The sequence below is a fragment of the Terrapene carolina genome, unplaced genomic scaffold (assembly GCF_002925995.2).
Source record: "Terrapene carolina triunguis isolate 2854851 unplaced genomic scaffold, T_m_triunguis-2.0 Scaffold233, whole genome shotgun sequence".
NCBI lineage: Eukaryota > Metazoa > Chordata > Testudines > Emydidae > Terrapene > Terrapene triunguis.
This window is the reverse complement of record NW_020664584.1, coordinates 6933652-6956869: the sequence shown is the minus strand read 5'-3', so window position 1 is coordinate 6956869 and position 23218 is coordinate 6933652. Positions and strand designations below refer to the sequence as shown.

At 46.1% G+C, this 23218-nt stretch overlaps 1 protein-coding gene across 3 annotated transcripts in view; it reads left to right on the top strand.

Annotated features, from left to right (window-relative positions):
- Nucleotides 1–23218, top strand: part of ASIP (agouti signaling protein) — a 51959-nt gene that overhangs the window by 26449 nt on the left and 2292 nt on the right. For all 3 annotated transcript variants that reach the window (XM_026656836.1, XM_026656837.1, XM_026656835.1), the window contains exons 2-3: nucleotides 4876–5030; nucleotides 16998–17059. In XM_026656836.1, the coding sequence (XP_026512621.1) occupies nucleotides 4877–5030; nucleotides 16998–17059 (216 nt within the window). In that variant the 5' untranslated portion in view covers nucleotide 4876. The remainder of the gene's footprint in view (nucleotides 1–4875; nucleotides 5031–16997; nucleotides 17060–23218) is intronic.

Sequence of the window (23218 nt, the reverse complement as noted above, 5' to 3'; positions counted from 1 at the left end):
CCTCCCAGGTTTGAGAGCCTGGGAGGGAGGGGGAGACTCCGAGTGGCAGCGGCGCGCGAAACGGCTGTTTTGCGCACCGCGGCCGCTCGGGATCTCCCCCTCCCTCCCAGGTTTGAGAGCCTGGGAGGGAGGGGGAGACTCCGAGTGGCCGCGGCGCGGGCGCCGCTTCTCCCCCTCCCTCCCGGGCTTGAGAGCCCGGGAGGGAGGGCGAGTAGCAGTGTGCGAGCGGCGGCAGCAGCGGAGGTGAGCTAGGGCGGCCGGGGCACATTTTTAGGGGCGGCATTCTGGCGCTGGCCATGCCGCCCCTAAAAATGTGCCGCCCCAAGCACCAGCTTGTTTTGCTGGTGCCTAGAGCCGGCCCTGTATATCTGGGCCTGTTTGCAATCTCTTTCATGCACTAATGCAGACCGTGCAACCACTTCGGTTCCTCTTTCCCTCTTCTGCATTTTACCCCAAAGATAAAAGACAAGTTGAAAGAAGAGAAATTAATTTGCATTAAGTGGAAAACTGTTTAGTCTGACTGGCAGAGATATACAACTAGCTGTTCCTCTGTCCCTTCTTCTGGTCTCATTGAATGCACTTAGATGTTAGGTCTTGGGCCTTCACTTCCCCTGGGATGGAATCCCATGGTTCTCCCATTCTTAGATTAGGCTCTGGGCTACAGTACACTATGCATCTATTAAGATTATGTAGGAAGTCTGACTGGGTTCATTACATAAGAACATAAGAACAGCCATATTGGGTGAGACCAATGGTCTATCTAACCCAGTGTCCTGTCTTCCAACAGTGGCCAATGCTGCATGCTTCAGAGAGAATGAACAGAACAAGGCAATTATTGAGTGATTCATCCCATCGTCCAGTCCCAGCACCTGGCACTCAGAGGTTTAGGGACACCCAGAGCATGGAGTTGCATCCCTGACCATCGTGGCTAATAGCCATTGAACTTATCTAAATCTAATTCTGTTTTGAACCCAGTTATACTTTTGAATCCAGTTATACTTCACAACATCCCCTGCCAATGAGTTCAACGGGTTCACTGTGTGTTGTATGAAGTACTTCCTTTCATTGATTTTAAACCTGGGCCCTGGTTCTTGTGTTATGTGAAGGGATAAATAACACATCCTTATTCACACTACTCATGATTTTATAGACCTCTATCATATCCCCCTTTAGTCGCCTCTTGTTCAAGCTGAACAGTCCCCGTCTTTTTAAACTCTTCTCATATGGAAGCTGTTCCATAACCCAAATCATTTTTGTTGCCCTTCTCTGTACCTTTTCCAATTCTAATGGATCTTGTTTGAGATGGGGCAACCAGAATTGCACGCAGTATTCAAGGTGTAGGTATACCATGGCTTTATATAGTGGCATTACAATATTTACTGTCTTATTGTCAATCCCTTTCCTAATGGTTACTAATATTCCGTTAGCTTTTTTTTATTGCTGCCGCACATTGAGCAGATGTTTTCAGAGAACTATCCACAATGATTTCAAGATCTCTTTCTTGAGTGGTAACAGCTAATTTAGCCCCCTCATTTTGTATGTATCGTTGGGATTATGTTTTCCAATGTGCATTACTTTGTATTTATCAACTTGCCTTCAGAAGCTTGTGATCAGTGGGTAAAACAGCTGACCAGACATCTTTCTCAGAACACAGTATTGTTTAATATAACAGAATGAACAAAGCATAAGCTAAGGGGGAGAGAATTTTAAAACAGAAGGTCTCTCTATATGTCTGTCTTACTCTAAGGGTACGTCTACACTTACCGGAGGGTCTGGCGGCAGGCAATCGATGTTCTGGGATCGATCCCGGAAGTGCTTGCCGTCGACGCCGGTACTCCAGCTCAGCGAGAGGAGTACGCGGCATCGACGGGGGAGCCTTCCTGCAGCGTCTGGACCCGCGGTAAGTTCGGACTAAGGTACTTCAAATTCAGCTACGTTATTAACGTAGCTAAATTTGCGTACCTTAGTCCGAAGTGGGGGGTTAGTGGGGACCAGGCTTAAGGCCTACTACCCAGTAGTAGTGGCCCAGGCAGTTTTTGCTTCATCAGCTTCATCAAACAGCCTTACTTTATAGAGTCACTTTTTAACTGTTTAGTGTCCTATTGATCTTTTGGCACCCAGCCACAGAAAAGGAAATCATGTAACTTTGCTGGTGCCTGCAAAACTGTCTTCCCAGCTAACAGACATGTTTACTGGGAAGTTGCTTAACTGGCACCATTGCGCTGCCCTAACTGCACTGCTATTAAATTAAACCAACAGATGCATACAGTAAACATTCCAATAAAGCCATGCAGTAACTATCCCAATAACCAGGTGCTATACAGTATTCATAAATTATTACAGATCAGCCCCACATGCTTCCCATTGATCATTAAAATCAGGCAAAAAAATTACAAATTCCCAATACCCCTTTCACTCGGCTGGAACAAGTTCCCCCAGTTCATCATCACAGTGTTGCATTTTCTGCCATTCGGCAGTAATTAAGAGTGTGTAAATGTTTCCATTATAATCTTCTAATTTTGGTTTAAAAATTCACTCCATCCTGGAATCTGGCATAGTGTCTCATCATGAAAGTGAACCTCCCAAGGGGAGGGTAAGGGTCCAATTTAAACAAACAAACAAAAAAACTGCCTACCTAAACCCATGCTTCTCATTGTAAAAAGACCCATCCACCTCGGGAGGGCTCTCCAACTAATAAGCCTATTTCTCCTTCTAGCTCTGCTGTGCCTTCTGGACAGCAAAAAAAAAAAAAAAATACAAGGTAAAGTGCTAGTAACCTCTCCCTTGTCCACTGACAGACCTACTGTTGCTTTAAATTTTTCTAAAAAAAGCAAAACCATTACAGGGTAATGTGCTAGTAACCTCTCCCCTGTATAATGCTAAACCATAACTGTTTCAAAAAAACACTTGCTCCATTGGAACCACCAAAGTCCAGGGATTCCTGCCTACAAAAAACATTAAAAACTAACCCTGGTAAAAAAACAAAAAATTATACACTGGCAAAAAAAAACTTGTAAAACCCATGCTTAAAAATATGGTATAGTACTACACCAAAAAAATGTATTAAAATATCAATAAACTGTAATTAACACTACACTAAAAACTGTTAAATTTTCATTACCCTTATCCAGTTTCCAAATCACCTCTACATACACAAATTGCTCACAGGGGACTGCCATTAAATTAGCACAACAAAGGGCTTGGGTTATTTCCTCTAAAAAGAAAAAAAAAAGACTTAACCGAATCCCTTTGGGATGGGGCCAATAGTGCAGCAAAAGTTTAAAATATTTTTAAAAACCAAAACATAATAAAAAATTAGGGCACAGCTAACCCAGGTACAGGCTAAAATTGGTAAGTTACATGTTATCTCCGCCCTTAGTTCTATAACCCAAAAGTTGCTGACAAAAATGGTATTAAATATCACTGAGTCTGGGAAGGCATTGCAGTAAAATCTAGCATGTTCAGAAATTCAGGATTTCCTGAATAACCAGCTAACGGCCATTCAAAATAATCTAAAGCATCAGGCTTGGCCCACTGCCCTTACAGACACATCAGGAGTACCATCTAATCTGTGGCCATAAAAACATACTTAAAAACTTTCTGGGTGGAAGCGCAAACATTCTCAATGCTCCTTCCAAGCATATGAATCAATTAGGGGGGGCTTGTGCTCGCATCAAAAAAAAATGTTGTTTCTATGTTAATCATTCTGGCTTAATTAAGCAGAATTTACAAGCTATTAAAAATGCTGCTGTTGTTTTCCATGCTGTATCTCTTGATCACACCTTTAGTTTTAAAAACCTCCTTCCAGACCTTGGGTCATGGTTTACGGGGCTCTTTCAAACAATTGTTAAATAAATCTTGTTCTTTCTTTTCTTCCTGTGTGTTATTTAAATAATAATACAATGTGCCAAATGCCTGTGTAATGCTATAATCAAAAGCTCTGCTGTCCATAAAAAAACCCAGTATCTGTCCCTCCAGCTTAATCGCAAATTGCGTAACGAGCCTGACAATTTTTAAATTTGTCAGGCCCGAAGGGTGGACTGTAAAAGTTACTAGTAAGCCCGAGCATTCGTTATGTCAGCCAGCGGCCATTAAGGAAAAGCAGACACCTTAAAAACACAGTAGCCTAAACTTTTCAACTGTTTTCCCTTCAAAGCCTTAAGGTAGTTGAAGCTGGTCCCAAGCCGGTTTTCACTAACCAGATAGCAAAAGCACGGGTCTAACCACCACCAATCAAGTGTTAACACTGCAAGGACCTTGGTCTAAATGTGTATAAAAAATCTGTAAAATGTATGTAAAACAAAGTTTTTGTACTAAGGTGCAAAGCTCTCCTTTCTTCTGCAGAATAAAGCAACTCCTCCTTATCCCTGTCTGGCTGTTATTGGCTCTCAGCTAGTTGGACCCAATATTTCAGTAACACTATCCTAGGTCTTCCTCTACTAGCAACAAAATGCAACAAATATATGAAGCGATCCACTCTAAAATGCAAACAATAAGCATGTTTTCCAAGTCTGAGATTCTTCTGGGAATTTACTGTGTTTCACTAGAAAATCTTTTGCAACCCCAAGACTTTCACCACAGTTAGAGCATGAAATTTTGTTTGTATTCTGACATGTGCCTAATTCAGCAGCAGTTATGTGATTGCAAACTCATTGCAGAACATATAGTATGATTTAACTTAACGCTTCCAAACATTTTACTCCATGAAGGTATTAAACACAGCAATACTGTGAAATTGAAGGCTATTTTGTCTGTGAACCTGTATCACTCCACAGTAAATCATTTCTAAGCTCTTTTCCCCACTCTTCCCTCGCACCCTCTATAATTTGTGACTGATTTTGGTGTTCATGGAAGCACAATTTCTTTTCTCCCCAGGATGGAAGATAAGAACCTCTTCCTTGCTTTATTTCTCTGCTCCATTTTGCTTTCAACTGCCTATTCACACATGATCTTTGAGGAGAACAGAGACACCAATCTGGCAACCAGCAACAAAATGAAACTCCCAGATCTCCCACCCATCTCTATAGTAGGTTAGTAAAATGCTATTTGGTGGCAAGCTGAAGCGCTTTGCAGAAAACAGTGTGGTTATAAATTAAGAGGGTGCATATTGACATCTGACTACAAAAGGGGTGGGCAAACTTTTTGGGCCGAGGACCACATCTGAGTGGGGAAATTGTATGCAGGGCTGGGGCGGGGGTTGGGGTGCGGGAGGGAGTGTGGGAGGGGGTGCGGTGTGCAGGAAGGGGCTCAGGGCAAGGGATTGGGGCAGAGGAGGGGTGTGGAGTGTATGAGGGGGCTCAGGGAAGGGGGTTGATGTGCAGGAGGGGTGCGGGGTGCAGCAGGGGGCTCAGGGCAGGGAGTTGGAGTGCAGGAGGGGTGCAAGGTGCAGGCAGGGGACTTAGGGCAGGGAGTTGGGGGGCAGGGTGCAGGAGGGGTTCAGGCTCCGGCCTGGCGCCGCTTACCTGAAGCGGCTCCGGGGTGGCAGCAGCGCACACTGGGGCCAGGGCAGGCTCCCTGTATGCCTATCCTGTCCCTGGCCCTGCGCCGCTCCAGGAAGCGCTGCGGCCCCTGGGGGCGGGGGGACAGAGGGCTCCGCGTGCGCTGCCCTTGCCACGCCTCCAGGTACCTCCCCCGAAGCTCCCATTGGCCGCAGTTCCCCATTCCTGGCCAATGGGAGCTGCGGGGGGCGGTGCCTGGAGGCAAGGGCAACGAGGTTTGCTACAGGGATTGGTTCCTGGGTTGGTGTTTCTGTGGTGTGGTATATAGTTTCTCGTTGCCTACTCTGTCCCCATATCTACTCTGGTGACACCATCAGAGGACCCAACCACATCAGCCACACCATCAAGGGCTCATTCACCTGCACATCCACTAATGTTATATATGCCATCATGTGCCAGCAATGCCCTTCTGCCATGTACATTGGCCAAACCGGACAGTCCCTCCGCAAAAGAATAAATGGACACAAATCGGACATCAGGAATGGTAACATACATAAGCCAGTAAGTGAACACTTCAATCTCCCTGGTCATTCTATTACAGATTTAAAAGTCACTATCATTGAACAAAAAAACTTCAGAAACAGACTTCAAAGAGAAACAGCAGAACTAAAATTCATTTGCAAATTTAACACCATTAATCTGGGCTTGAATAGGGACTGGGAGTGGCTGGCTCATTACAGAAGCAGCTTTTCCTCTCCTGGAATTGACACCTCCTCATCTGGATGTAGTCCACTCATCTATTATTGGGAGTGGACTACATCCACCCTGATTGAATTGGCCCTGTCAACACTGGTTCTCCACTTGCGAAGTAACTCCCTGCTCTCCATGTGTCAGTATATAATGCCTGCATCTGTAACTTTCACTCTATGCATCTGAAGAAGTGAGGTTTTTACCCACGAAAGCTTATGCCCAAATAAATCTGTTAGTCTTTAAGGTGCCACCAGACTCCTTGTTGTTTTTGTAGATACAGACTAACACGGCTACCCCCTGATACATAAAACCAAAGTGAGTGCAAACGGGGTGTGAATCATGCTCATTATTGTTTAATAGCACTTGTCACTCACTCACTTTACACCAGTGTAAATTACTACAGAGGGTGCTGGGCAGTGGAGAATTGGGTCCTCTCAAGTCAGGATTGAGGCACATTGGCAGGGAAGGATCTGGGGGGCTCATCCTGTTGCTGCTGTGCTATACAGAGGAGCAAGCATGTTCTGATTGACACAGCAAAGGGCTGGGAGTCTGGAGCTCAGGGTTCTGTTCTGGCTCTGCCACTGACTCCCTCTGTGACCATGAGCAAGTTACCTCACCACTTCCCTGTCTGGAAAATGGAACTAATAATGCCTGCCTCAGGAGGTATGTTGTGAACCCTAAAGATGATACTTAGACGGCTGCACATTTCATTGCTCATGTGGTCTGAGTTCAGTGTTATCCCAACTTTTTATGCACAAATGGAGGCCTGGCTGAGCAGGGAGGCTAGCTGGAATTGGAATCAAAAGACCCAGTTGGGGGATCCTAAAGTGGGGGAGCAAGGAGGAGAATGGCTGGAGTGGGGGTGACAAGGGTGCTAGCTGGGGGGGAGAAGGGGGCTGGCTAGAGAGCAAAGGAAAGGGGCCTATCTGGGAGGATCAGGCTAGAGTGGGGGCAAGGGGCCCACCTGAGTTACCTCCTAGCCTATTTAAGCAAAGAAGTGTGTGATCAAGCTGTTGCCTGTGATATGTGTAAGCAACGGCAGAGGGCGCCAGAGAGTTTCATCAGCCTGCAGCACCTATGAAATGTTTGAGCTGCCCAATGAAAGGTACCAAAGATGCATAAGCTGATATTAATTATTAGTATTATTTATAAGTCACTAGTCAAATAGAATGCAGCATTCCCAAGGTTCTCAAACTGGCCCCTTTCCATATCACAGTATTTACATACAAAATATCAATTGTAAAGTAATCTGAAGGGCAGGTAATCAAGTGATCATGAATAGTTGCTCCACCTGCTTCTCTCACTTTGCAGGATAGTCAGCTACATAGCTGTATTAGGTTGTGAGATGTGATGAGATGCCAGTGCAAGGTGGCTACATATATGTATTGTTCCTGTATTTGGGGTTCTAGTCACCCTCCCAGTTGGAATACCAACGTCATCAGTCCAACTGAGAAATACACTGTTGCATGTTTTTCTCTGGGGAGAGCTTAGGTTATTGTCTGTTATTTGGGGAAATTTCTCTCAATCATCAGCTGGTTCTAATACCCAATTTCAATGTTTATGATGAAGCTTCTGCCTTCATTAACTCAGTCCCACTTTCCTGATACAAGCCGTGTAACTTCTGGTTGGATTCACAGGGAGCTGAATGGTACAAATTTGTTACCTATTATTTATGCTCTCCCCTCTATACAGCACAACTCTTCAGTCCTTAGCTCTGAGCTCATATCACCTTACATTTAAAAACACACAGAAAAAATGGAACATTCCCCAGGCACTTAAATTCAATGATAGCAGGTGACGTCACAATAGGAGGTTGTTGAAACATCAAGGCAAATTGTTTAAAATTATTCCATGGCAATACTGGGTTAAGAAAAATATTTTAACTGGCCTATTGTTCTCAAATCCCAATTCAATTACAGTAGGAAAATTACAAAATAGATTTGATTATGTATGGTCCCCATCAACAAGCAATATCGGGTTTTCATAAATGGCCTGCAGCGATTCTACTTTGGGTATCAAATCACATCTCTCAAGCTAAGCAGGGTTGGACTTGGTTAGTGCTGATTGAATGTGCAATTACTCATCTTATTTGCATGTGCAATTACTGGGACTGCACACAAATTGAATCAATGTGCTCACAAATGACCACCATTTGCATGCAGATTTTGGAATATGTGGATGACATTCTTGATCACCTATATTTTCAATGCAAGGGTTACCTCTCAGACACAGTATACATCCTGACTTTACTAGGACCGTCATATTTTTTCATTTGATGAATTTTTCAGGGTGCCTGACATGTCCCAGATTTTCATTTCATCAGCCAAAACATTCATGATTATTTTCTTCTTATTGCAAGATGTAAGTTCCAGACACCCTACATCACTGAATGGAATTTGCTCTGAGCATATGAGGAATAGTCATTCCAGCTGAACACTGATTCAAGTGAAAAGAAAAGTCAAACAGGCATATACGGTATCAGAACTGTTCGTTTTCTCAGAATAAATGTTAATGGCACTTGTTCAGTGTTTCATGATAAACTTATTCAGACACTGGAAAAAATCCTCCACTCAGACAAATATGTCCACATTTGTCATATTTGCTGTTAAATCAGAACAGGCAGTATCAAGACCAGCACATATTTAAAGCAAAATCATGCACTTTTGCCTGTTGTAGAAATATTTTATAACCCTAAAATATGATGTTGTAAAAACACCCAGTATTTTATTTTGAAAATATAACCACTTTAATTAACCTTTGTATTTGTACAAAGCCACAATCTTGATTGGGGTCTTTGGGCACTACAGCGATAGATGTAATAATTAATAATCATTCATTGTAATGCTTAAACAGTTTCACCTTCCTCCCTGTGCAATGGCAGTTTATAGTATCACTTCTGAAGCATGGGGTGACTTTAGACCTGTTAGCTTTGTCTGTCATTCAGGCTTGTATCCACTAGGTGGCTCTCATTTTCAAAAGGAGCTCAGAAGGCCTGTTAATCATGCATGGAGTAGTTTATGAACCTGTCAACTCCCAAACAAACTTCCCTTTGTGTATTCCCTGAAGAGAAGCTATGGGAGCATGAATTACAGAAGAGATAACCAGAGCAGAAGTTAGTATCAGCAAGAGATCCAGCTTAAGAGGTTGAAATGGCTGAAGGCAGCAAATGTGTATTAGGCAACATTTAACATTCGTACATTATAAGAACATTGAGGTTGCAAAGCCAGGCACTCATAAATTAGAAAATGCCAGACATAAGATTGCCTGTGCAACCTTAATATGCCCCCACTCTCCTTGGGCACATTACAGTGTTTACTTACATGATCACATGCTATTTTTTCCACAGGCCCCTGGCCTCATTCAGTGAATGAGTATTTATTCAATATATTTTTTTATCATCCCCATTCAGTGTGTGGGCTCACAGCTTATTTAATGCACACAATCCAATCCCGACCTGAATACAAAATGATTAATTTCCTCCTGGTGTATCTGTGCTGTTCTTACCATAGTATCTGAGTGCTTCATGGACATCGATGAAATTATCTTCAAAGCACCCCTGTGAGGTAAGATGGTATTATTATGCCTCGGATGGGAAATTGAGGCACAGAGCGATTGAAGACAAAATTGTCAGCAGTGCCCACTAATTTTGGTGCCCAGCTTGAGACACTTAGCTTGAATTTCAGAGTGCCAAGCATTTTGATAGTACTTCTTTACGTTCAAAGCACAACTCCAGTTGGGAGTACTCAGCCCTGCTGCAAATCTGGCCCTGGCCGTCTCAAGACGGGCATGTAGAAAATGAGGAACTCACAATTAGTGGCCATCTGGTAAAAGGTTGAGTTAAAAGACTTGCCCACATGACAAAGAGGCAGGGATAGAATCCAGTTCTCAGGGGCAGCATTTGACAGCCTGAACCACAAGACCATCCTTTCTGTCTGCAGTTGTCTGCCTCACTCACTACATGCCTTCCCACTTCAGAAAAACAAAACGATACAGGAGTCCTGCAGACAACAGTTTCCTTCACTACAGAGCTCTCATTCATTCCCAGGGCAGGTCAGTTCTGGGCACTGAATAAGGAACATGGCCGGGGTGAAATTAGTGTGTGAGCACATAATTAACAACTATCACAATGCATATGCAGAAGGGGGCCAAATTAATGTTGCATGTGCAAGCGGGGGAATGGTCCCGCTATTCTGGGGAACTTTCCTGGCTTATACACTACCCCAGTGAAGTGGGCTACTGAAAGGATCTGAGTCCTCACTCCCACTTCCTTTACCCATAGGCCTGCCTGACCTTAAGGGCTCCTCTTCCACTCTCCTGTGTGGCAGAGTCTTGGTAACCCCAACAAGGCGTGCCCAGGATTCCTGGGGGGCTCAACCCCCAACCTTGTCATGGTCACTTAGGGCAGGGGCTAGGGTGTCCCCACTCTGGGGTGCTCTCTCTGCACTGGATGATTGACCCACTGATCATTACATACAGTTCAAAGCAAATACAATTTATTAAACAGCAATCAATTTAAAAAAATAAGGAAAAAACAGGAAAGGTTAAAGGAAAACCCATCACCCCGCTCTCTGGCACTGGGGCATCACAACCAGCATCTCTGGAATGTAAGTGAAGTTCAGTCTGTTCCTCACATGTCCCAGGCCTCCTTCTCAGGCCCTGGCTGTGCTGCAGGGATGCTGCGGGTCAGACACTTGCTCTGGCGGTGGCCACACGCCCTCAGGCTCTAGGTGGCAGGACCCTTCTTCCCAGTGTCGCCTCCGCCCCATCTGGGTTACGATCTCCTTCCAAGTCTGCCCTGCAAAGCCTCTTGGCTGCAGGCATCTCCCTGTGCTGGGCCCGCTGCCCAGGTCCCCCTCCCTCTCCCCAGCTGCTCACCGCACCCGGCTCCGGACTGCTCCAGCTGCACTCTGCCTCAGCACGGCTGCTGCTGCTGCTCTACCTCCAGCTCGCTGGGTTACGTCTCTGGCCCCTCTGGCTCTGGTTGCTGCAGCTCTGCTCCCAGCACAGGTCTGCTCTGTGGGCTGCTTCTGTGACTCTTCTCCCAGCTCTGACCTGCTCCCTGGGCTGCTTTTCTGGCCCCTCTGGACAGAAGCGGGAGGTTTGTATAATTTTTGGTGGTGTCCAGAATGGCTCCAAGTCTCGCCTCCCCCCCGCCCCACCTGCCTAAGGCTCTGGGAGGGAGTTTGGGTGTGGGAGGGGGTTTGGGTGCTGGGTGTGGGCTCTGGGCTGGGGCAGGGGGTTGGGGTGCAGGAGGGGGTGTGGGCTCTGGGAGGAAGATTGTGTGCAGGAGGGGGTTTGGAGTGCGGGCTCTGGGAGGGAGATTGGGTGCGGGCTCTGGGCTGGGGCGGGGGGGTTGGAGTTCAGGAGGGGGTGCAGGGTGCAAGCTCTGGGAGGGAGTTTGGGTGCAGGAGGGGGTTTGGGGTGTGGGCTCTGGGCTGGGGCAGGGAGTTGGGGTGTGCGAGGGGGTAAGGGGTGCGGGCTCTGGGAGGGAGTTTGGGTGCGGGGTACGGGCTCTGGGCTGCGGGTTGGGGTGCAGGAGGGGCTGAGGGGGGGTGCGGTGCTTACCTCGGGCAGCTCCCAAAAGTAGGGTTACCATACGTCCGGATTTTCCCGGACATGTCCGGCTTTTTGGTCCTCAAATCCCCGTCCGGGAGGAAATTCCAAAAAGCCGGGCATGTCCGGGAAAATAGGGAGGGGTCGTGGGGCTTGGATCCGGGCTGGAGCCGCTGGGGTCGGAGCCGGAGCCACTGGGGCCGGCGGTGCTCGGCCAGCGCCACTCGGCCAGGGCCAGGCCGGAGCCGCTCGGCCGGGGCCGGTGCTCCAGGGCCCGAGCCGAGCTGGAGTCGCCGGGGCCGGGGCGGGCTGGAACTGCTCGGCCGGAACCGGGGCCGGTGCCCCAGGGCCCAAGCCGAGCCGGGCACACCGGGGCCAGATCCGCTCAGCCGGAGGGGCCGGACTGGGCCGTGCCTGCTCGCGCCCCACTGCCCCAGCGCCAGCCCCAGCCCCAGCTTACCTGCTGCCTGCCTGTTTCAGGCTTCCCGCGAACATTTGATTCACAGGAAGCAGGGGAGGGGGAGGAGCAGGGGGCGGAGCATTTAGGGGAAGGGGCGGAGTTGGGGCGGGGCTGGGGCCCCGTGGAGTGTCCTCTTTTTGTTTTTTTAAAATATGGTAATGCTACCAAAAGCGACCTGCACACTTCTATGGCAGCGGCTCCTAGGTGGGAGGTGCTGGGGGGTCTCCGCGTGCCGCTGCCCCCAGGCACCACCCCCACAGCTCCCACTGGCCACAGTTCCTGGCCAATGGGAGCTGCGGAGTCGGGCCGGGAGCAGCGCACAGAGACACACACCACCAGGGCCGCAGGGACATGCCACTCGCTTCTGGGAGTGGCGTGGAGCGAGGTTGGGCAGGAAGCTGCCTTAGCCCCAGGCAGTGGCTGGGGGGAGACCCGGTCCCAAACAATGGTGGAGCTGGGCTCCCGGGTCCTGAATATTCCTGGAGCATGGGCACCACGGGCCCATATAACTCACCGCCCCTGCTTCTGGATCTGGCACAGCTCTAGCCTCTGCTCCCCAGCTCAGCTTGGGCCCCTGCTTTCTCCTTACCTTGGCCCCACTCTGTCTGACCCAGACAATTCCAGCTCACATGGAGGACGGGACCCTCCTTGGCCTCTTGACTCCCTGATTAGCCTGCCCACCCTATCAATCAGGCTGACCTGGAGCATTGGCCTCTCCCCATTGTTCCTGGGGACTGTCAGTCTCAGGGTCCTGATTTCCCTTCCCTCCTCCTTCCCCTTCCTTTTGGTACTGGGAGCTAGCCAACCAAAACTGCTTTTACAACAAGCTGCATGTCACACCTGATGGAGACACCGCCACCACCCCACAGAGCACTGTGGATTCCTCCAAGGAGCCCAAGACACAGATCCCTGCTGTGGAAAATGAGGAGGAAGAGGAGGGTGGTGGACATGTGACGGAGGATCCGGCTATGCGACAAGCCAGGACCTGTTCGAGGCTCCACCTCAGAGTAGCCAGTCCTGGCAGCCAAGCACGGGCAAGCCCAATGAAGGGGCAGGAATCTCGGGGAAATGTGTGAATGCATTTTCTGCTACAATGTTTAAATGTACAGATGTCACCTGACTCCAGCTTACCAGGACACAGGTATCAACTTTTCATTAATTTACTTGTACTAGAAGAGGTAGCGGTAAAACAGACAGAAGTAGAGTTGATATCTGCTTTTCATTCCCCTGTAGGAGTAGTCCGGGGGGTGAGAGGGGGATGTGGAGCAATTTGTTTGTGTACATAGGGATGTCCCTTGAATCCTCCTAAGAGACCTCAATGAAACTTTCAAGGAGATACTCTGCAATCCTCTCATGAAGGCTTCTAAGAGGGAAGCTTTATTTCTTCCTTGGCAGTAGGACACTTTCCCACACCAGTCCATGGTGACTTCAGCAGGCACCATTGCAGAACACAGGCTAGTGGCATATGGGCCCAGGTGGGACACCAGCAGCAGCTGTGTTCTCTGTGCCTATGTTACCCTCAGGAGAGAGATACTAGCTAAAATCAACACTGCCTGTGGGAAATGGTGCCAGTGCTCAGTGCCAGTGCCCTGCACTTGTACCCACAGAAACTGAGATTTCATGCAGGCAAACAATTCCTTCCTCATTCCCCCCATGGCCCTACTGGGCCATACATACCATGGCTGGGCTGTGCAGCTGTGCTCCAAGGCTGAAGGGTCAATAAGCAAGTCTTGTTTAAAACTTTAGGGGAGCAAGAGATGGGAGTTCTGAAACGTAACTTTCGCTTTCTGTTGTGACTATAAACACAATGATACCTCTGTGTGTTTTATTGGCAGCTGCTGCCATTGTGGCCTCAAGGGATTCCCCCCTCCCCACCCATGGAATGCCTGACCATGATACAGAGGAGTAAGAAGAGGACCCAGGCAAGATATGTTCTCAGAGATCCTGCAAGCCAATGCTGCATCAGACCATGAACAGAGGGCCTGGAGGATGAATATTTCAGACACTATGGAGAAGGAAAGAGCAAAGAGGAGAAAGGCCCAGGAGTCCCAGCAGGAAAAGGAGAAGGAGATGCACCAGGACATAATGGGGCTTCTCCAGCAGCAAACACAGATGTTACAGACTTTTGTTGACCCGCAAGATCTGTAAGCACAGGCTCCCCTCCCTTTGCAGTCAACCAATAATTCTGCCATAGCATCTCCCTACACCCCCTAATATTCTTCATGGCTGCATCTGTACCCCTACTACTGCACTCTGGGCAACAATAAGGACAATCACAATTTCACATACATGCAGGGCCGGGTCCAGGGTTTTGGCCGCCCCAAGCAGCCAAACAAACAAAAAAAAAAAACCCTGATCGCGATCTGCGGCAGCAATTCGGCGGGAGGTCCTTCGCTCCGAGCAGGAGTGAGGGACCATCCGCCAAATTGCCGCCGAACAGCTGGACGTGCCGCCCCTCTCCGAAGTAGCCGCCCCAAGCACCTGCTTGGTAAGCTGGTGCCTGGAGCCAGCCCGGCATACATGGCCTGTGAGAGCCATGGTTGCTGTGCCTATAGCATAAATGGACTGAAATTGACATGAATGTTCTTTCCCTTGTTAAGTTCTGTTCTTATTTATTAATAAATAAATACTTTATTTGAGAAGTTTTTATTACATTTTCTTTTAAATTGCATATATTTTTGCATTGCTTTTGGTACTCGATAAAATTCTATTTTTTGGAAATTAATTCATCATCATTACTACACCCCATATGCTGCACAATGCCTAACAGTACTGAAAGCAACTATTAGTTATTGTACAGGGCAAGAGAACTCATAGGGCCAGTGACATACAGTGTAATAATTATGAATGTTCAGCAAGTATCACAACACTAATAGCTGCATTAACAGACAGTGTTATATTCATCAATGTACACCAAGCATCACACAATTCCTGAGAGGCCCCCAGACTTCAGAGCCAGGTAGAATACAATCCACCACACCACATTACTGTTGATTGACTCTTAAAATGCTCTTCCCTAAGCCACATAACTTCACACTGAGCTCTTCTAATGGACCTTGTGTCTGGCTGTTCAAAGTCAGCAGACAGCCACCCCACCTCTGCCTTCCACACCGGAGGCAACTTTTCCCCCTTTGCCTCACAGATATTATGCAAGATACAACAGGCAGCTATAGCCATTGGGATATTTTCTCACTGAGATCCAATCTTGTCAGTAAACACCACCAGCGGCCCTTCAAGCTACTGAAAGCACATTCAACTGTCATTGAATGTTTCCTCGGTGCTGTCGAGCTGGCCCCTGTATGACTTCATGAGCTTGGGGAGCAAGGGATAGGCTACATCTGCCCAGAATCACTACGGGCATTTCAACATCACCAATGGTAATCCGCCAGTCTGGAAGGAATGTCCCGGCTTGCACTGTTCTGAACAGTCCCATGTTCTTAAAAATGCAAGTGACATGCACCTTCCGTGACCAGCTCACACTGATATCGGGGAAGCTTCCCAGTGATCCAACAATGGTTGCATAACCATAGAAAAGTCAAACTTTCTGTTGACAGGCAAGGTGGATTGAGGCCAAAATAGGGATGTGCATGCAAGCCATCTATCACACTGCTGCTGTTTGGGAACCCCATTGCTGCAAATCCATGCTCTGTGTCCTGCACATTACTGAGAGTCACAATCCCGCGTAGCAGGAGATGCTTAATGGCCTGCAGACATGCATGACAACAGACCCCACTGTGGATTTTCAAACTCCAAAATGATTTCCTTCTGACCAGTAGCAATCCAGTGTTGCCATTCCATTCTCTGCGGTCAGAGTAGCTCTCATCCTGGTGACCTTGTGCTGAAGGGCTGGGGCGAGCTTGACACACAGATCCAGGAATGTGGCCCTTCTCATCCAAAAATTCTTGCAGTCACTGCTCATCATCACAAACTTGCATTACAATGCGATCCCACCAGGCAGTTCTCATTTCGCAGGCCCAGGCATGGCACTCTACCACCTGCAGCTGCTCCATGACCACCACTGACAACCTGGAACAGCAATCTGTCCTCCGCAAAATGATCATGTTCCCCAGTTATGTTCCCCATCGCTGTGGTTCTCTTCTTGCGGCTCTGCACGTACTGGGGGCTCATTCACCCTGTGTTTGCAGTGCTCATGACAATAGTGCAGAGCTGTGCAGGATCCAAGCTTCAGTCAGAAATGGTTGCCAGCAAAAATGTCATGCAGGTTTGTGGGACTTTTAAAAAAGGTGCAAAAATTATGGGCTATGGATGGCATTATGGGATGGAGAAAGTGCATGATGGGGACTTGACCCCTAGCTCTCAATCACCCTTTTATGCCTAGTTTCTCTCCCACCATGCACTGCAAAAATTTCCCAAAAGACAGTGCACCAAACGATGGCGAGTTGCACACTGGGATACATAGCCATGGTGCACCACATTATTCATTGACAAACACACTTGGTGAGTACATGCTGCGCTGACATAACCGGCCAGATATGCATGCACACAAGCGATATACTGTCTAGCACCGTATGCTGATATAACTTGCGTCGATCACAGTTTGTAGTATAGACATGGCCTCAGACTCATTATTTTTATATAAGGATGGCTCCTACAGAAGGGCTTCCTGAGTTTACAAACACTGTGCTCCGAGAAGATAAGTTAGTGAAGCTACTTTATTTCTTATCAGTAAAGACATCAGCACAAAAACAGTGTTCTATATCTAAATTAAACAATCACATATGCTTCACAGTAAATACACACTTAACTCCATGCTATCTTTTATTTTCTCTTTGAAGAATTAACCAAAACATCCCGGAAAGTAAGCAGGAAAGAGGCAGAGAAGAAGAAAGAATCCAAGGTGCGTGACTATTCTCTTAACGCTAAGCTTATTATGGCAGAAGTAATAACTCTATACTTTTCCTCACTGTATGTTTTTGATAGATTTCCAGGGCTCCTGCCAGTACTAAATAAAGTCAATTCAGTAATTGTACAAAACAACTGGTACAATTCTAAGTAAATTAAATAAATGCAAAAAGACTTAACACAGAATAAAGGAGAAGTGTTAATATATTATTTCATAACTTTTCAGCGTTTTTAGAGAAAAACATTGTGCAGTTAGCACAAGTCTAGAGAAATTAAATCATGGCACAAAATCTACAAAATATTAACAGAGAGAGAAAATGTAAACTTACAGTTAATTACCTGTGTGTGGTGCGCAGTTGTTCTGCAGCCCCCTTTTCGAGATGTCCAAGAAAGCTTAAAAAAATATATATATATAAAAGAAAAAAGGCAGAGAAAAGAAAAAAGCAGCTTACCAGACCAATCATCACAAGTCAAAAGGCAGAAAGCCTGGTTCTGGGAGCTTTTAACGAACGCTGATTGGTTGAGCCAATCAGAAGGTCGTTACCAACCACATGACCTTTTGTGGAATCATATGAATCTTAAACTAAATCATGTTTTCCTGAGCCAATCTGAAGGGTTTTCTAACCCCATTTTATGGAATTATACATTGCAGCATATTACTGTATAATACTGGTATTGTTAAAACACCATCTGAAGAAGCATGCATGTAGATTTCTTTATCAAAATTTTTACAAAACCTATGTAAATTTAACAGTTAACCTTATTTATTTATTTCATTTCTGGACCAGGAATCAAACTTCCTTTTTCTACACAATTCCTTTAGCATTTGTCTTTAAAAACTGGTAGACACACCCAGGCCCGACAACAGGGGAGGAGAGGGGATGACGACGACAAAGGGGGCAATTGCCCAGGGGCCCAGGCGATTTAAAAGGGCTCGGGTGCCCCTGGGCCCTTTTAAATCGCCCAGGTGGGCCGCAGGGCTCCTAGGCATGCACGGGGTGCAGGGCCGGCTCTAGGATTTTTGCCGCCCAAAGCAAAAACAATTTTGGCCGCGCCCCCCCCCCTGTTTTTTAATTACCCCACCCCCGGCCCCGCCTCAACTCCGCCCCTTCCCCAAATCCCCAGCCCTGCCTCCTCCCCCCAGGCTCTCAAGCCTAGGAGGGAGGGAGGGAGGGGGAGAAGCGGTGCCCGCGCCGTGGCCACTCGGAGTCTCCCCCTCCCTCCCAGGCTCTCAAGCCTGGGAGGGAGGGGGAGCAGCGGTGCGCGAAACAGCTGTTTCGCGCGCCGCGGCCGCTCGGGATCTCCCCCTCCCTCCCAGGCTTGAGAGCCTGGGAGGGAGGGCGAGTAGCGGTGCGCGAGCGGCGGCAGCAGCGGAGGTGAGCTAGGGCAGCCGGGGCACATTTTTAGGGGCGGCATTCTGGCGCCGGCCATGGCGCCCCTAAAAATGTGCCGCCCCAAGCACCAGCTTGTTTTGCTGGTGCCTAGAGCCGGCCCTGACAGGGTGGTATTGGCAGCGGCGAACATGTGAAAGCCCTAGCGGTGCCAGAAGAGCACACCCAGCAGGCCCATTGATTGTTCTGCCCTGAGGCCCGGAATTGCTGTTGGCGGGCCTGGACACACCCTAACGGAGTTATATGCCTAACCTTTATTCCAATTTCCTTTATTCCATTTATAAAAGCAATGTATGTCTTCATCATTTTTTATATTAATTGTAAATTAGCATCAATTGGCTTAAGCTGTATAAGAGGATTGTTAATTTTAGTAAAGCTTTGTCTAAGTGAATTGCATAGCATTCAAAAAAATAGATGAACAAAATCTTCTCAATAATGTTTAGTGTATATTTCTTTCCTTTATTAGATGTTAAATTTTACACCAGTTTGATAAAGAAATGTACATGCATGCTCCTTTTGATAGGTATTATAGCTTTAATTTACATTTTAATATGCTTCCATGTATATTTCCACAAAAGGCCAGGGTTAGAAACTAACTGGAAAAAAATGCATATTTTCCTCTAAAAATTAGAAAGGCATGAAATCTATATTTATTCACTTATTTTTAATGATTCCTAAAGGGTAAATTAATTAAAACGGTTTAAAAAAAACCTCTTTTTAAAAAAAGGAGCTGAATGGTGCCATAAAGGTATGTGTCCCAAAATGAAACCAAGAAGCGCTGGAAACTTAAGAAAGAGTAGGAGAGACTTCCAGAGCCACATGACCAACTCATTGGATAAAAAGCGGGTAGGACAAAAGGAAGGGCAGTCAGTCTAATCCAGGGGTCTAATTGGCACAATATAGCAGTGGAGAGAATTTCATGGAAATCTGTCAAAAAATCCATGATAAGGAAAGGTATAGAGATATCACTACTCATGGCTAAATGCTTTAACAGGAACCTGTGTTTGAATAACCCCTGCATCAGAAGCATGTTTCAGCTGTTCTTACAGCCTGTGGTAAAACGTAAATGATATTTATTTTAACAACAAGAATAGGATTTTAGCCAATCCCTTATCCCAGCCCAGAAATCTCATACCTCTCCTCACACAAACGACCCCCAAATCCTGGCTGCTGTAACCCAAATGTTCAGTGGCTCCATTAAGGTGCCTCCAAAATTAGCAAGTGCTTCTCACAGCTAGCCACTGACCAAAAATAGGATCTTGGACCAGAACCCCTCAGAGTTTTGTGGGATGGGATCACATTCAAATACTCGGATTTGAATCAGCCATAATCATGTTGGCTTCTGGACAGATACAAAAAAAGTTCTGAGTTGGCCAAAATCTTGCAGGACTTTTTCTCCCAGAGGTGGAAGTTCTGAAGCCATCAAGTTAGGGCTGTCAAGCAATTAAAAAATTAATCACGATTAATTGTACGATTAAAAAAATTAATTGTGATTAATCACGCTGTTAGATAATAATAGAACACCATTTATTTAAATATTTTTGGATGTTTTCTACATTTTCAAATAGATTGATTTCAATTACAACACAGAATACAAAGTGTACAGTGCTCACTTTATATTTATTTTTGATTACAAGTATTTGCACTGTAAAAACCAAAAGAAATAGTATTTTTCAATTCATCTAATACAAGTACTGTAGTGCAATATCTTTATCATGTAAGTTGAACTTACAAATATAGAATTATGTATCAAAAAAAAACTGCGTTCAAAAATAAAACAATGTAAAACTTTAGAGCCTACAAGTCCACTTAGTCCTATTCCTTGCTCAGCCAATCGCTCAGACAAACAAGTTTGGTTACAATTTGCAGGAGATAATGCTGCCCGCTTTTTGTTTACAATGTCACCTGAAAGTGAGAACAGGCATTTGCATGGCAGTATTGTAGCGGGCGTTGCAAGATATTTATGTGCCAGATGCGCTAAAGATTCATATGTCCCTTCATGCTTCAACCACTATTCCAGAAGACATGCGTCCATGCTAATGAGAGGTTCTGCTTGATAATGAGCCAAAGCAGTGCAGACCAACGCATGTTCATTTTCATCATCTGAGTCAGATGCCACCAGCAGAAGGTTAATTTTCTTTTTTGGTGGTTCAGGTTCTGTATTTTCCGCATCGGAGTGTTGTTCTTTTAAGACTTCTGAAAGCATGCTCCACACCTTGTCCCTTTCAGATTTTGGAAGGCACTTCAGATTCTTAAACCTTGGGTTGAATGCTGTAGCTATCTTTAGAACTCTCACATTGGTACCGTCTTTGTGTTTTTTCAAATCTGCTGTGAAAGTGTTCTTAAAACGTATGTGTGCTGGGTAACATGAAATATATGGCAGAATGTGGGTAAAACAGAACAGGAGACATACAATTCTCCCCCAAGGAGTTCAGTCCCAAGTTTAATTAATGCATTATTTTTTTAACGAGCACCATCAGCATGGAAGCATGTCCTCTGAAATGGTGGCTGAAGCATGAATGGGCACACAAATGTTTGGCATATCTGGCACGTAACTTCCAATGCCGGCTACAAAAGTGCCATGCAAACGCCTCTTTCACTTTCAGGTGACATTGTAAATAAGAAGCAGTCAGCAGTATCTCCCGTAAATGTAAACAAACTTGTTTGTCTTAGCAATTGGCTGAACAAGAAGTAGGACTAAGTGGACTTGTAGGGTCTGAAGTTTTACATTGTTTTGCTTTTGAGGGCAGTTATGTAACAAAAAAAATCTTACATTTGTAAGTTACATTTTCATGATAAAGAGATTGCACTACAGTATTTGTATGAGTGAACTGAAAAATACTATTTCTTTTGTTTATCATTTTTACAGTGCAAATATTTGAAATAAAAAATAATATAAAGTAAGCACTGTATACTTTGTATTCTGTGTTGTAATAGAAATCAATATATTTGAAAATGTAGAAAAACATCCAAAAATATTGAATACATTTAAATTGGTATTCTATTGTTTAACAGCGTGATTAATCGTGATTAATTTTTTTGAGTTAATCGCATGCGTTTACTGCTATTAATCGACAGCCCTACCTCAGATCCTAAACTAAACCCTAACTCTGATATAATCGCCAACTGTGAACCATAGCCTAACCCTAATCCAGATTGGAATAGCTCCTCCTTGGCCTATCTCTGCCAACAGCCAATTAGCGTGTGTAAACTTAGTTCTGTGCCTGCACTGATGTGCCCAAAGGTTTTCAGCGAGGTATAAAATTCACATCCAAAATTAGAGCCATATCCTGAGACAAGCTGAGCTGCTGCCACTTAGTCCGGGGTATGTGCTCAGCATCTCTCAAGATCAGGCCCTTACAAAGGATTTTTTTTAATGAAAAACGCATGGGAGAGGATGTTAGCTATTAGGATATTAACAATAAACAGGCTAGTGAACCTTTGGCTCTCCTCTGGAAGGAATCAGAAATGTGCAGCTGCGTATGATAGCCCCTATACTGCTAACAGTTCGAGGGTATTTATCTTTCACTTAAGGCTCAAGGAATTTTTTTACTTTCATAACTGATGCAGCAAGCCAATTAAGCAATGGCTCAAACCACTCACAGGTTAAAGTTAATGTTGAGACTACAGCTCTGTTGCCAATTAAGGTAGCCTGCCCAAATTACAAGTGATTAGGAATTAAGCTCTGCCCCACAACATAAAGCATTCAGTAAATTTTAGACTGTCAAAACTTGTTCATTTCAACTAGCAAACAAGAATGTAGATAAAAATAGCATGGTTTCAATATACAACTCCTAATCCATAAAATACATAGGGATGTATTCTTTCAGCCAGTAAGGTTGTTTAACCTAGGGCTCGTTTAGATATTTAGGGAACTATTCAAGAGGTGTCATTCTCAGATAAATTCTGTGCAGTCATTGCACACATGCTCTCGCACATGCGTGTGCACACACACTCGCCACCTAGAGTGAAAAAAGCAAGTGCGAGAATGCCGAAGGAGAGGCGTCTCAGGCAGCTCGTCCGTGGTTGAAAAGATTAGCCAGTGGTTTTCTCATCCCAGCTGATTAACATTGATGGACTTGCTGCTTGGCTAGAGGTTCCTTGCTTGTAAATGTCAAGTCTTAAATGTTGGACATTGCTGGACACCTACACCTCAGTGGTAGCCAGGAGCAGGGTAGAGAAAGGACAGGCCTCGTTAGCAGGCATGATGGCTTTTCGTGGCATAGAGGCCCTCAGCCAGAATGAAGCTAAGGTATTTGCTTTTCCTTCTGTTTTTGTGGGTAGTGGCCTGCCTGGTCCCCCCCCCCACCCCTTGGAACTTCTCCTCAGGAGTTTGTTGGTGAATTCTTGTGATTTAACTCTGTCAGTTAAGTCTTTTTCCTCCTAAAAATCATAATTTGGGGAGTTCCATTTTCATATGCAGCTCCATTTGCCTTCCAGAGTCAGAGCCGTCCCTTGGGTACCATGAATCGAGGCGATCGCCCCAGGCCCCATGCTTCAGGGCGCCCCACGCTTTGATAAAATCGTGAGGAGGAGGGCAGGGAAGTGAGGTGGTGCGGGCGAGCATGGTAAAGAGGCGAACAGGGAGGCGAGTGGCAGGCAGGCAGGCGGGCGGGGGGAGGTGAGGTGAGGAGGAGCCCCCCTACCAGACCTCTCCCTCCTTCCCTCCAGCACCTCCTGCCCACCAGCAGGCCCCGCCAATCAGCACCTCCCCGTCCCTCTCAGCGCCTAACGCAGGGGTCGGCAACGTTCGGCACGTGGCT